Consider the following 14,673-nt stretch of genomic DNA (forward strand, 5'->3'; position numbering starts at 1 on the left):
CTAGAAATGGGGCATTTGTATAGTATAAGTTGCATGGTTATGACTTGATCTGAAAAAGGATATGTTCCACGGAGCTCATCTTTTTTTGAAATGCCTTGTCCTAATCATATCAACTTAGACAATTAACTTAACATCCAGGCAGTTTAACATGATGTGGAAAAACTGACACTTTGCATAAAATGCTACACTTCAGTAAAATAATTGCATTTGTTAGCTTAGGCCACCCACTTTACAGTTTTGCTATCTCTTTCTATAAAACAGTCTTCACTTTGGCTGTTTGGTCCACTCATAGTATTGTGAGCCATAAGACAGTTGTTTGTTAAGATTGAGCTCTGATTTATTTTCAAAAGATCTTGACTAAAATGGAAAAGGATTGTTTTCCTCTGAGGCGATGCATTCGTGACAGCAGTTTGTGATTAATCTGTTTTTTGACACAGCTGTGCCTAGCCGTCTATATAAATCCAAAAATTTGACATTTGCTTTAAGACAAAATCAGAGTAAGTTACACCTGGTGCACCGCTAGGGCTTACATGTGTAAGCAGTATGTAGTGAGCTGCCATTGTAAGATATTCTTATGCCAAAGGGCCATTTATCTTAATGTGCCTGGTGGAGTCATTTGGTAGGGTGGGAGGATAAAGTTGCAAATACAGAGCTTTCTTCTGAAACGTTTCCTTACATTACTGGAGTAAATTTCTTCATTGCCTTAACCACCAATAAATTATTTGCGTTATAGGCCGTGCAAAATAATTAGTACATCTTCTATAAATATTGTAGATAGACTGCAGAGTTCTGTCAAACCTTACCTTTAATATTGTATATAGATATTTTAATGCTTTTTTTTTATTTGTACTTTTTGATATTTATATTTGTGATAAAAATATTTCCTCTTTAAATAGTCCATTAGATTTCATTAGTAATGGTCACATTAGTCCTGGTACTTATTGTGATCATCAAGGATTTTCTGTTCTAAAACGTATCTCCAGCCATGAACAATGTTCTCACGTGTCTGACTCTTAACGCTGAAATATAAAACACCTTAAAATAGAATACAGTAATAAATAATACCAAAATAATATATCATCTGGGCTAAGCCAATAAATATAATTAAATAAAAAGTCCACTTTGCCCTCATCACTAGTACCAGCAAAATTGTTCGGAAGGTTCTGTTCTCTTTGCCTAGCCTAGTGGCAGACAACCACTTATGAATACAAAATAGCTTGTCCATGAAGCATGTATTTAAGCAGCAATATTAGTTCATACATATGTTATTACATTGTTGCTATGTAGTGTAATAGGCTCTTTAATTAGATTAATATTGGCATATTCAATCCGTTTTCATAGGCTTGAAAACAAAAGTTATGAGGTTGAAACTCAGATTTGTATAAATACATACATACATTGAAATTATAGATTTAACAGTTGGTACTCTTATTCCAATAGTAAAAGCAAAAAGGTTTGGTTTTGAGTGTGTTTTAGGAAATCAGATGTTTGTGATTTTAAAGGATTTTTTTGTTCACTTGTGTTAACTCAGATTGCTTCAATATAAACATTTGGCAAGCAATTTGTTTATAATATTGCTTGATTGCTTTGGAGCGTTTTTTAAGTGTCAGTGGTTTAACATGATTGGTAAATTATTTTACAACTAGAAGTTTTATATAAAAATACTGTGGTTTTGTAGTACTTGTATTTGAAGAATCCAACGCATTTTACGAGTACTAAATAAGCATCCTGGGCAGACCTTGGCCCCATTTCACAGATTGGTGAAGAGAGGGACGGGAGAGAGCACAGAGAAGTTGCGGCTTGCCAGTGGTCACACAGGAAACTAGTATCAGTCAGGATTAGGACATTTTGCCAGTACTGTACCGTGTTCTGAATACTAGATATCATACCCTTCTGTAAAGATTACTAGTGTCTATAGTATGTATGTAGATTGAAATGATGGACTTGGAGGTATCATGGTTGGTTCAGGGGTCTACAAACCCAGTACTGTATCTGTTTGCATATGTGGTTTTTTTTGTAAAATTATTTATAGGTAATTGGCAGGGTATTTGTTGACCCTATTTGTTTTTTTGTCTTTTTTTGTCTCCTAGGCTTAGCTACATTAAAAAAAGATAGTAGTGCTGAATCCACCTTTTTGGCTACTGAAGAAGGAATGAAAACTATGCCTGGTAAAGAAGGTAACTAAATTCCCCTTGTTGATTCATTTTGAGCCAATTCTGGGAAGGGCAAAGGAAGTATCACGTCTCTTCCCTTCCCCTACCCCTCTTTATAGTTACTCAGATATGCTGCAAAAGCAGTGCTAATGTATACCTGCATTCTAGTTCCAAGCAGCCCTGTACACCAGTCCGCTAGGAGCAGGATTAATCTGAGTGGGACCAATGTGATGCCGTTGTGAAAAAGGCTAATGCAGTCCAAGGATGAGTCAAGCGAGGTATTCCCAGTAGAGTTAGGGAAGAGTTATTACCATTATACAAGGCCCTGGTGAGACCTCATCTGGAATAGTGAGTGCAGTTCTGATCTCCCATGTTCAAGAAAGATGAATTCAAACTGGAACAGGTGCAGAGAAGGACTAGTAGGGTCATCAGTGGAATGGAGAACCTACCTTACGAGAAGAGACAAGGAGGTTGGCTTGTTAGGCGTAACAAAACAAAGGCTGAAGGGAGATATGATTCCTCTCTGTAAGTACACCAAGGGGATAACACTAGCAAGGGGAGGAGTTGTTTCAAGTAGAGGGCTGATACTGACACAAGAACAAATGGACATAAACTGGCAATCAGTAAGCTTAGGCTTAAAATTAAACAAAGGTTTCTAACCAGCAGAGGAGTGAAGTTCTGGAACAGTCTTTCAAAGGGAGTACTGGGGGCAAAAAAACTAATGTTTTCGGAGGCTGAGCTTGATAAGTTTGCTTACAATGGCATATGGCCCATTGTGACTGCTAGTAGCAAATATCTCCAGTTGCTTGAGATTGGACACTAGATGGGGAGTGTTCTGAGTTACTGCAGAGAATTCTCTCCCAGGTGTCTGGCTGTTGGCTCTTGCGCATATGCTTGGGATCTAATCGCCATTTTGAGGGTTGGGAAGGATTTGAGTCGTCCCCGCCCCCCGGTCAGATTGTCAGAGACCTTGGGTTGGTTGGTTCATTTTTTTTTTTTTGGTCTACCTCTGCAGTGTGGTGTCTGGGTCATTTGCTTGTTTGAACTAGAGTGAACGGTGGATTTTCTATAACTTGAACTCTTCAGATCAAGATTTGAGGCCTTCAGTAACTCAGTCAGAGGCTGTGGGCCTATTACTGGGGTGTGTGGGTGAGGCTGTGGCCTGTGATGTACATGAGGTCAGGCTAGATCATGATTAAGGCTGTGTGTCTGTCACGGAAGTCACGGATTCCGTGGGCCAGCTGCACTGGCCGCTGCTGGGGCAGTCTCGGGCCACTACCCCCCATGCCCCAGCAGCAGCAGTAGTTTGGGTGTGGGAGGGGGCTCAGCGTGGCAGGCACCACCCCCGCAGCTCCCACTGGCTGTTGTTCTCGGCCAATGGGAGCTGCAGAGTTGGACCTCGTGGCAGGAGCAGCGCACAGAGCCTCCCTGGCTTTCCCTCCCTCAAGGAGCTGCAGGGACATGCCGGCTGCTTCTGGGGAGCCATGCGGAGCTGAGTAGGGAGCCCGCCAGCCCCGCCAACCCTCACCCCCAGCACCAGCAGGAGTCCTGGGCTGCGCAGTGCCCCGTGGCCCCCTGGCTCAAATTTTAGTTAGGGGTATACAGTACAAGTCATGGACAGGTCACGGGCCATGAATTTTTGTTTACTGCCCGTGACCTGTCCATGACTTTTACTAAAAATAGCCATGACTAAACCGTAGCTTTAATCATGATGGTCCCTTCAGGTCTTAGTCTGAGTGATATGGTCCACTGCCAGGGCAGCATGGCATGGCAGATGCATGTATAACCCTGGAGCCCAGCCCCCTATGCCTGAGGTTCTGTCTAAGAAAACCACATCATGTTGCAGATCGTCTGTAGAACAACCTTTCTGTTGGTTTTGGTGGATCTTTTTCCCCTGTGTTCCTGCTGCTGGTTGCATGTATTCCAGTGGGAACTGTGTTCAACAAGTATCAGAATTTTGACCCTTTTATTACTTGTACGTTTGAGTGTTGAGTAACAAATTATAATGGTGTAACAGCATTTTTAGATTTGTCTTCTGTAATGTAATCATTTCAAAACCATGTTAAGTCTGTAAAAATATTATTTTTTCTTTTAAAATTGGAATCCAGTCTCTAATGATCTGTAGGTTTATAATTGGCTAGTGACTTCTGATGCTTCCGTTTTTGGGTGCTCAACCTGACAACGCAAAGGGGTCTGATTATCAGAGGGTGGATGCTCAGCACTTTATAAAAATCCAGCCCCCATCTAAGGTTTCACAAGTTGAACACGTATTCTATTACTATTTGCCTTTGAAGATTTTGAGTATATGCAATTATTTAAAACAAAACAGAAACCTACCCTTCATCTGACTGAGTATATTTTTTCTTGAGAAAAAAACATCCTTTTTTTTTTCCTCCCAAACGTTTCAGTTCATGAACAGTTACTAGTTTGAGACAGGGTTTCAAGATGTAGGAGCCTAACTTTAGGCATCCGTATTCCTAATGAGGCACCTAAATAATTGGCTTAATTTTCAAAAAGTGCTGAAAACCCAGCCACTTCTGACTTCAGTGGGAGGTGCTTGGTGCTCAGCACTTTCGAAAATTGGGCTACCTAATTGGGTGCCTAAATACGGACTTTAGGCATCCACCTTTTAAAATCTTGAGCTTGGAATGTTACCTTTGCACACTCAGAACCACTATTTTTATACTTTTTTAGGACTTACTATTTTTAGTTCATATTGAGTCCGCCAGTATCTTAACTTCGGAGCCTTTGGTTTCTTGTACGCTTTCCTTAGGTACCCCATTCTTTAATCTGTGCTCTGGCTCTCAACAGTTGCACTTCATATTTTTTGACACCCCCCCTTCCCCAAGATAGAGAATTTAATTATATGAATACTGAATGTGTCCTAGCTCCAACCATGCATAGATCTCAAACACTGAATGAATAGAGCCTCACAACATTCCTGTGAGTCAGATAAGCAGTATTATCTCTAACTTCATAGATAGGAAAACTGAGGCACAAAGAGGGTAAATTTTTTCTTCACATTCAGTTGGTACATCTATACTTCGAGCTGGTGGGATCATTTCCAGCTTGAGGAGACATACCCATGCTAGCTCTGATCAAGCTAACATATTAAAAATAGTGTGTACCCTCAGTGTCAGGAGCTGCCCCGTGTATGATCAGAGCTAGCATGGGTATGCCTCCATGAGCTGGGAATTATATCTCCAGCTTGAGGTGTAGACATACCTGGTGTTTCTTTTGGGCAGAAAAGAAGAGCTGAAAAAGAGAGAGAGAGCTAAAAGAAAAAGTTAAAACCAGATAAATCTTATTAAATATGTTCACAAATGGGGATAAAAGTGATTTATCTCCCATTCTTATTTTATTTTAAGGATTTGAATATTAATACAGTATATAATGCATACATTAGGCGCTAGTTCAAACACCATTACTCACCCACAAAAATGTCACTTTCCCTACTTCTCATCAACTGTTTAATAAACTGGATACTGAGTGTGAGGTGATGAGGGCTTATGTTACTAATCCTTCATTCGTTTAACAAATGTACACTAGAACGTTTACCAGCACATCAAGAAGTATTATAAAGATCTAAAAATAATCTACCGGTGTGAAAATAAATGGCTAAAGTTCATGCTGTGAAGTATCAACTTTGCCTTTTAATTGGTTGCTCCCTTGCTTGCTTTGTATATTAATGAGGTTCTTCTGTATCATGCATGCTTGTTTGCTTTAGTTGACTTGTCCTTTCCTGCATACCATCTCTGGATAATTATTTGCATTACCTCTGTCAGCTTTCCTTGGATCCAGCAGTTCTTCCTCTTCTACTACCTCTTTAGAGAGCAAACAGAATCATCCCAAGAAATGGAACTCAACTAACAGCAATAAAAAGGCAGTGCCTAAAGTAGCTCCTACCTCAACTAAAAGCAGTGCGGGTACTGTATCTGTTGTATTATTAAAGAACACCTTCACAGGCTGGGAATAGGGATGGCAGGTCAGTTAACTGTTTGGTCAAATATTCGTATAAATGTATTTGCTTTTACTTTGTCACTATTTGGGGTGATAACTTAAAGGAGGCACTTGTCAGATAGTTAGTCCTTAAATTTAAGTTTTGTATTTTTGTAACATTTTACTATTAGAAAATTTGCAGAAGAAGGTGCTGTTCTTAGTTTCACTTACAGATGAACTGCACTTCAGACTATTACTGCAACTTCTAACAACTAAGTAAACCTTAAATCCAGCATTTTTTAATTAGACTGAATACCCACTGAAGCAAAGGAATGTTTTCTCTAAGCAGCGTGTGTGGAACAGGACCTTTTGTTAAGAGCATATATGAATATTTGACCGGTCGGTTGGCTGACTCCCTGCTGAGACCTCATGATGTACGCCTCTTTGCATTTCAGAACTGCTGCTCTGCTTATTTCAGTTTTTCCCCTTCATTAAACAGGACTGAATAATGCTTCTCCGTCTACAAGAAAAAACCCTTTTGATGAAGGAGAAATTCAGCTTGGAGACAAAGTGTTAGTGGTAGGGCAGAGAACTGGCACTGTTAGATTCTATGGGACAACAAAGTTTGCACCAGGTATTTTATCTGTTCTTAAACTACATTGTAGAATCAGCGAAATGTCCTAGGAACAATATAAATGTTTGGAGCTTAATATTTAAAATAGAAATCCAGCAATTTAAGTGTTTTATCTCAATTTCACTTCATTATAATGGAATATTTGACTTTGACATGGAGCTGCCTAGCGAAATGGAGAAGATGGTACTTTAAATTGTGACTGTCACTTGGCATTGCAGTCTTTAGTATTCTTACTATACTTTCTGACATTCATTTTCTTAAGGCTGCACACCTTTTTTCCCCCTGGGCTTTTATATGCCGCTGTTTTTGACCACATTGATGTCTTGCGTTACTGACGCTCTGCTAGAACATTTTTCTAACATTTTCAAAGTGCTCTTCCCTTTTTAGATGTGTCATGGTGGTATATTGAGCTTTTTCAGAGTTTTTGTTTGAATTCAGTTACTTGTCAGGACCGTTTTTTGTATTTTTATGCCCAATGAGGAGTCACCTTTACATAATTAGCTGACACTTTTCACAGGTCGGTAGTGATCAAACTTATTACCATCTGATGGCTGTTCAGTAGCCTGTGTGAAATGAATTGCTGGCCAGTCCTAGTTCCTTATACACTTGTATTTGCATCACAAAATCTGCCTTGCAATTGGTAATAATTACTTCTGATTTTAGAGAGGGAAAAGGACTGAATGAGCATTGAGTGACATTCGAATCTTAGTAGTGGTCATTTGAGCTCAGGATTAAGGCATAAGTGCAGAGGAATGGCCAGTACAGCTTTGTCAATCTGCTGCTTTCAGCAGCCTTAAATTCACTTAAATAAGATGCAAAGCTTTTTTTCTTTTCTGTTTGTATCTAAATAGGCCATTTTTCTTAAAATAGGTTTAAAAGTTTTGAGTAATCAACAGTATTTCTAGGGCTATTTTTAATATAGCACTCGTATCTCAGTGTATTTTAATATAATTTAGTTAACTGTTCTTATTTTTCTTCTGTATTTTGGTGGTGGCATACATTTTGATTTGACTTAATGAGATCACTTCTGGGTAAGGGAAAACCTGTCCTGGATTTGGTTAAATACACAGATGGTTATGTAATAAATTAGTCATATGCGCAACAACTTGAGCATCTGTTAACTATTCCAAGTACAAAATTTTAATGTTACCCCGGGTAAAAGTAATATTGAAATTCCAAATCCCAACTGTAGGCTTTTGGTGTGGCATTGAACTGAACAAACCTCAGGGCAAGAATGATGGTTCAGTTGGAGGGGTCCAGTACTTCAGTTGTCTCCCCAGATATGGCATATTTGCCCCACCAACCAGAGTGCAGAGGTGAGTAATGATATCGTTTTATGTCTGTCACAAAACGTTTTCTCACTTCCTCTCCAACGGGAAACAAAATTCTGAACGAACCAAAGAGGAAAAACAATTATTCCTGCTGCTGGGGAGGTAGTAGATCCCCTTGGGTCTGAGACTAGCTTATTGAAAGAGCACTAGTATGTCACATCACCAGTGCTACATAAACAGGAAGCATACCCAGGTGGCTGTTCCAGCAACCTCACAAATTTAAAAACATTTCATTCCATCCCATTGCCTCTGTATGTAAGTGATTAAATTTAAGGACATAACTAATTAAGTAGGTGCTTTTGAAAGTTCTCATTTTTAGGGCCAAATCCTGATACTGTGAGCAGAATTCAAATACAAGGATTCTGCCTGTGGATGCTACATAGCTTCCTGGTGGGTATAGATCTCTCAAACGGCAAACAGGAGCCAGAACACCCACACAGTTGGATCGCAGCCACTACCATTGGGCTTGGGGGAAGGAATACCAGAGATAAACCTGTGCTCTCTAGCCATGTGTGCTTGTGACCAGTGGATGAGCACAATGCCTGTGTCTAGTTACCACGACTGACATACCCATTCTCTTCTCCACTTCCCCTTTTTCTTCTCTTCCAGTCTTCTAGTATGGCAGACCATCACAGTGCGATGCCACACAGCATAACAAGATGATATACAGTTTCCCCCTTTCTACTGTTGAGTTATAGCACGCAGAGGAATCAGCTCTCTATCTGTAGCCTTTAGATATATGTGTGTGTGTGTGTGTGTGTGTATGTATATATATATAGCATTTCTGTTGCTGCATATGCTCTCAGGCAAACTTTCATCCTGCACCTCAGTAAGACTTAAGATGTCTCCTCTGAGTTTTCTTGATCTTGAGCATACTGTACCTATTTCTGTATCCTTAGATACACACGTAAAATTTTATAATACTAGCTGTCTGTTGACAAAAGACTTTCTGTAGTTATGTATACAAGGCAGAGGTAAGGCCTCTGTGGGACTCTGAACTCTGCATTTACTGACTTGTGGGCAACTAAAAGCTCAATCTATTTGGGATTGAAAATTTAACCAGCATGGTGGGGAGGATTCAACCCTAAATTAATCCAACATATTAAGTCTTTTGAAAAACCTTGCAACGGCTCTTCAGCCAAAATAGCCCAGCAATATATTTCTTAAAGTTGAAATTGAACAATTTTAATTTGTGAGACTTAACCTATTATCTCACTTTAGATTAACAGGTTCCTTAGACTCCCTCACAGAAGTTTCATCAGGTAAAATGAATCATCCTTTCCCAGGTAAGAATCTGCGATGTGGGTCTGGTTTTGTTTGGATAGCCTGTAGAACATTTCGAGAAATTGCAGCTTCCTGGACATGCCACCCAGGTTCTTTGAATGGCCAAAGCAAAACAGACTTTTAGAGCAACCCAGATGCCCCAAGATGCATTGCTACTTGACTTCTCCCTCCTTTACAAAGCAGCCAGCAGTCACTGTCTGCAAGCAGGATTGGAGTTAGGAGACTGATATGGTAGCAGTTCCTTCAGTTGCAGAAATGGAGGAAATAATTGCCTCAGGTGTCGGAATGCAACCCATCAATCCAGTGAATAAAAATGAATTCACTTCCTTGAACAGTTCCTTTGATCCCTATTGATATATACTGGGGTTTTTGCTTGTACTTAAACAAAACAACAGCCCCCCCCCCAACCCTGGCTTCAGAATGGACTTACTGCAATAAATGGATATTTCCCCCTTTGTCTACTGTTGACTTAAAAAGGTGTTTTGTAAAGCTCTGTGTACTCTTTATGCACTCAGTTTTATTATATAAAATACAAGGCATTTTGGCCCATCGGATAGGGTTCTAGGCTGGGACTCAAGAGCCAGGAGTTATTTTCCTGTCATGGCCCCGGACCTGCTGTGTGCCCTTGAGCAAGTGAACTTCCCCTCTTTCTGCATCTGTTTAAGCTGTAAGCTCTTTGGGGCAGGAACTGTGCCTTAATATGTATTTTTACAGTGCTTGGTACGATAGGGCCCTGTGCTCAATTGCTACCATAGTACTCTTTTTACTGATGATGATTAAAGTTCTTGCCCAAAATTTTACCATCTAATACAAAAAGAAAACAAAACAGAGGGCAGTGGTTCAGACACAGAAGGGATTGTTGAGGAGATCAGAATAGGGATGATTCACAGATAATTTGGATTTGATACAAGAGCTAGTGAATTATTTTGGCATTTTTTTCAAGGATGTTTGTTTCAAATTTTTGATTTATTTATTTTTACCTACCCCTTGTTCCTCTTCCTCCTCAAAATTCTCGAAGATTTTTTTGTTCTTATGGAATTTTTCACAAGAAAATACTTACCATTTCCCAAGCACCTGTAGTTAGGTGTGGTGGGGAGGGTACTTAGCAAATGAGATGGGAGCAAAGCAAATGGTTGTGCAAGTTTTATTTTTAAATCAAGCAGCTTAGTAACCTTATTTATTCACTTTCTCATGTAGGTTTTAGACGAAGTTTAAGTACAACTTCTGCATCTTCACAGAAGGAGATAAACAGGAAAAACTCCTTTGTCAAGTGAGTGTTTGTTTAAATATGTAGTAACTGTGCAAAACTGGCAAGCTGTAGTTTAGAATCACAGGAAGAAAGCTCAGAACTTTCTTCTCTTGACATGTGCATGTAATTGCACTGAATGGTGTGGGTTCCTTTTGATTCACATGTGTAATTTCCATTAATGCACAGGACCAGTTCTTTCAGTCTTCTTTCAGACAAAACTCCCACTGAGTTCTGGCTGAGAGGGAACGACTGCAGGACCAGTCCTAGGAGAAGTGAGCCACTTTTGCTTGTCCTTGGATCTCGTACCACCAAAATAGAACAGGGAGTGAAATTTTCAACTGTGAACTCTTCCAACTCCAGTTGACAAACTATAGCTTAAAAGAAATATATCTATCATGGAAAAAAATTGCATTCTGTCCTGTTTCTGAGGTGGCTTTTCACATTTTTTGCTTGTCTTGTTACTTTGCTTCAAATATACCATGTTAATCTAATCTGATATTTTAAAAATGAAATCTATTTTCTTCTTGGCTGTATATAATTAGATTCATTGACACTTAGATTATGGATTTTTGCAGTGGGTTTTATTATCTTTCATTGTATGAGTCTCCCAGCATCTAAATGAAAATGTTCTATTTCTCATGTAGAGGTATAAATGCAGAGTGGGCTGTCATTTTGCACATTTGATCACGTAGCTTTTGTTGAAACAGTTTTCAGGGAGTTTCAGCACTTAAGTCCTAGTTCTGCATTGCAAAGCACTATGGCCCTGTACCACTTAAATTCATTGGACAGAGCCAAATTTCTCAGTGTATTAACTATTTGTTCAGTTTTTGCACACTGAGCTTTCTGATCTCTGTTGCCATATTATACTTAGACTTACATAAGGAAAAAAGAATATGGGAACATTTCCGTTTGAGAAGGAGAATTCTCTTCAGGTACGGTACCTCACTGGATTCAGTGGAGAATTTGTGTTCTGTTCGAGTAGTTCATTCATTATTCCAAGTATTTATGGTGTTTTACACAATTCAATATTAATGTGTTTCTATCGCCAGCATGTACCTGTTAATACTGGCTGGCCTTGCTGTGTCACAACTTGATTTGGCTTAACCTGTTCATAAGCACAGCAATTTGTTTATGCCGCTCTCTGTTAGTGATACGATTGTCTACTATAAAGAAAAGGTTGATCTTAACATATTGAAAATCAGTTCCCCTTTCACTTAGCTGATGTTATGATGTGCTGGTTCTATTTGTAAATAACCACATACACATCCTACTACTGACATAGTCTATTAAAAAGGTAAATTAAAATGCCTTTCAGAAACAGTGCACAATATAATCGTAGGAAAAAAATGCCCTTGTGTGCTCACTGAAAGAAGCCCAATTTCTTTCTCTAACTAGATCTAGAAGCTCGCTGCTGCGGCGTAGTTGGAGCAACACCACTACGACTAACACGGAGGGATCTGTGAAACTACATGAGGGGTCTCAGGTCCTTCTGACCAGCTCTAATGAGATGGGCACAATTAGGTACATTGGCCCTGCTGACTTTGCACCTGGAATATGGCTTGGACTTGAACTCAGAAGTGCCAAGGGAAAGAATGATGGATCTGTGGGTGACAAGCGCTACTTCACCTGTAAGACAAACCATGGAGTCTTAGTTCGGCCTAGTAGAGTAACCTATCGTGGGATTAATGGAGCAAAACTTGTGGATGATATTTGTTGAACCAGAATGCTTACAACCTGTGCATCAAGCGCGAGTGCAATGATCTATAAGCATTAAACCACATCCAATAACCCCAACATCATCTGCACGGAATGCTGACTTAAATTTTATCTGAACTATGAAACCTGCTTTTTTTGGTAATCTCTCTCTCTAGGCTCTAACCACCTCAAAGTCATATTCAGGAGTGGAAATCATATACTCCTATTTTGACACAGTCCCTGCCTGTGAGTTTCTTGTAAAAGCATTCTGGGTTTGATACTGCATTATTTGAATAATGTCCCACTCCCAGAAGGCCAGTATATCTGACATTCTTTTAAGTTGCTTTGTGATTCAAAGTATTTGGAAGATTTTCTTCCCTGTACTAATGAACTGATAAATCATGCTGCTGCCTTTTCATAACAAAGGAGATTGTTAAATGAGACACATTAGTCTATGCAGTATTGGTCCCAGGATATTAGAGACAAGGGTGAATGCCTGAATATATCTTTTATTGGACCAACTTCTGTTGGTGAGGGAAACAAGCTTTTGAGTATGCAGAGCTCTTTTTTTTTTTCTTCTTCTTCTTCTCAGACCTGAAGAAGAACGCTGTATAGCGTGAAAGGTATTCCTCCTCCACCTTGTTTTTCACATTAGTCTGTTTACTAGACACTTTGTCCATCTCCCTGTGAGCTAGTAGTAATAAGCAGGAGAAATGACTTTTTTTTTTTCAAATCAGTTGTGAAACAATTAAGAATTTTATCATTCAGAAAAAAAACCCATCCCCCAAATTGGAAGAATTTGCTGCTACAGTGCTATGCCTGTGAACAGCATAAATGAAACAGAAAAAAGACTGTAAAAAGCACAAATACACTGTTTCTGGTTTGCACTTTTCTCTGTGTGGATTTGTAAAAAGACAGCCGCATGCACTTTTCAAAATATAATGCACTTTCATCTCTCTCCTCTGGAGAGCTTTCCCCCACTGTTTGAAGACATTCTTTTGTTTGCTGTTGTTGCAGGCTACAAGCATCATGTTCCAATGCATATAGAACTTAGGTGGCACCACACATAGATATTGGTGACCTTATTACGTATGGTCTGCAGGAGGTACAATGCAGTATATATATATTTTTTAAGCAAAGGTTTTTACTTTGCATTTTATATATTTCTTCATTGTCCTTCAGAGCACAGTTTCTTCTTTGCTACATTTGCCATTTATAAAATTCGTAAATTGCCTGTGAATCTTCTTAGATGTAGCATGGTAACACTTATTTAGATGCAACATGATTTATCTCAGTCTTTTAAAATAAACGCAGTGCTTTCAGAATTTTCCATGTACATCTTGAACAGCTAAAATGCAGAACATGTTTAGCATGTATTAACAATACCTTTCTTAGTGCAAGTATACAGGTTTCAGAATATCTCACAGTAAAATGGTTTGCCACTTCTGAATTAGCTGTTTCACTTAGTTGAGAAGTGTACAGTGCTTTAAATTACATTTGTAGTATCCTGTTTTTAGACTGACTTTGTGCAGCTTTTACAATGTATTTTAAATATGGCTATTTTTTCTGGACTATTAAAAAAGGCTGCATAGTGTATTCTCATCTATGGAAGTTTTTAACTGAAGACAAAAATTGTAAATTTTGAATGTACACATTTTATTGTAAACTGTCTAAATTATAGCTTTGTATTTGAAGTTAGCAAGGTTCTGAACATCTGTATCTTCCATGTTTTATATCTATAGATATCTTTTTTCTATAATTAACAATATTCACTGATCCTTGATCTATTAATACCCATTCTTTTAAAGATAATTTGCTTTTGGGGGGAGTGTGTCACAAAACAATTGTCCTTTTTTTCCCCTTACAAATTATGTAAATAGAACAGGGAAATGGCAGCTCTAATATATAAACAGGTTTTATATCTTCATGTAGTTTATCATAATGCTGTATGGTATAGAATTGCAAGCTGGTAAACAAAGTGTATACAACTGGTCTTGTTTTTCTCCTCCCCCAATTTTGGGTAGTGCAATGTCTGTAATAACTTTAGGGCCTAGGCCACTGCTGAGACCAGAGACATTCCTGCTTTTTAATTCAAGATCTGCCTTAACCTGCCGGAGCACACTTAATGAGTTATCTGTCCACTCTTTTCATGGCTAATGAGGATAATGTTCTTTGCACAGCTGAACTATGGCACCTGAGGTAAAGGCACAACTACTCCTGGTTCCCACTGTTGGAGGGCCTCGCTTTCCTGTTCTTTATGCCAAAAATGATCAGCAGTGGTGATAGTTAACCTTGACACTGCAGTGAGATTAAAGAACAGTGATGACAGGAAGACTGAGATCGAACCTGGCTCTGTGATTTTTAGGCATGTCACGTTCCCTGTCTTGC

At 39.0% G+C, this 14,673-nt stretch overlaps 1 protein-coding gene across 4 annotated transcripts in view; it reads left to right on the forward strand.

Annotated features, from left to right (window-relative positions):
* CLIP4 (CAP-Gly domain containing linker protein family member 4) overlaps positions 1-13,881 on the forward strand; it is a 55,361-nt gene extending 41,480 nt beyond the window's left edge. For 3 of the 4 annotated variants that reach the window (XM_048843414.2, XM_048843417.2, XM_048843415.2), the window contains 7 exons: positions 2,091-2,177; positions 5,939-6,079; positions 6,592-6,726; positions 7,919-8,042; positions 9,279-9,343; positions 10,539-10,611; positions 11,986-13,881. In XM_048843414.2, the coding sequence (XP_048699371.1) occupies positions 2,091-2,177; positions 5,939-6,079; positions 6,592-6,726; positions 7,919-8,042; positions 9,279-9,343; positions 10,539-10,611; positions 11,986-12,307 (947 nt within the window). In that variant the 3' untranslated portion in view covers positions 12,308-13,881. The remainder of the gene's footprint in view (positions 1-2,090; positions 2,178-5,938; positions 6,080-6,591; positions 6,727-7,918; positions 8,043-9,278; positions 9,344-10,538; positions 10,612-11,985) is intronic. The other variant, XM_048843416.2, reaches the window with a different exon arrangement.
* The last annotated feature ends 792 nt before the right edge of the window (positions 13,882-14,673 follow it).

This window comes from Caretta caretta, chromosome 3, assembly GCF_965140235.1.
Source record: "Caretta caretta isolate rCarCar2 chromosome 3, rCarCar1.hap1, whole genome shotgun sequence".
NCBI classification, from domain to species: Eukaryota; Metazoa; Chordata; order Testudines; family Cheloniidae; genus Caretta; species Caretta caretta.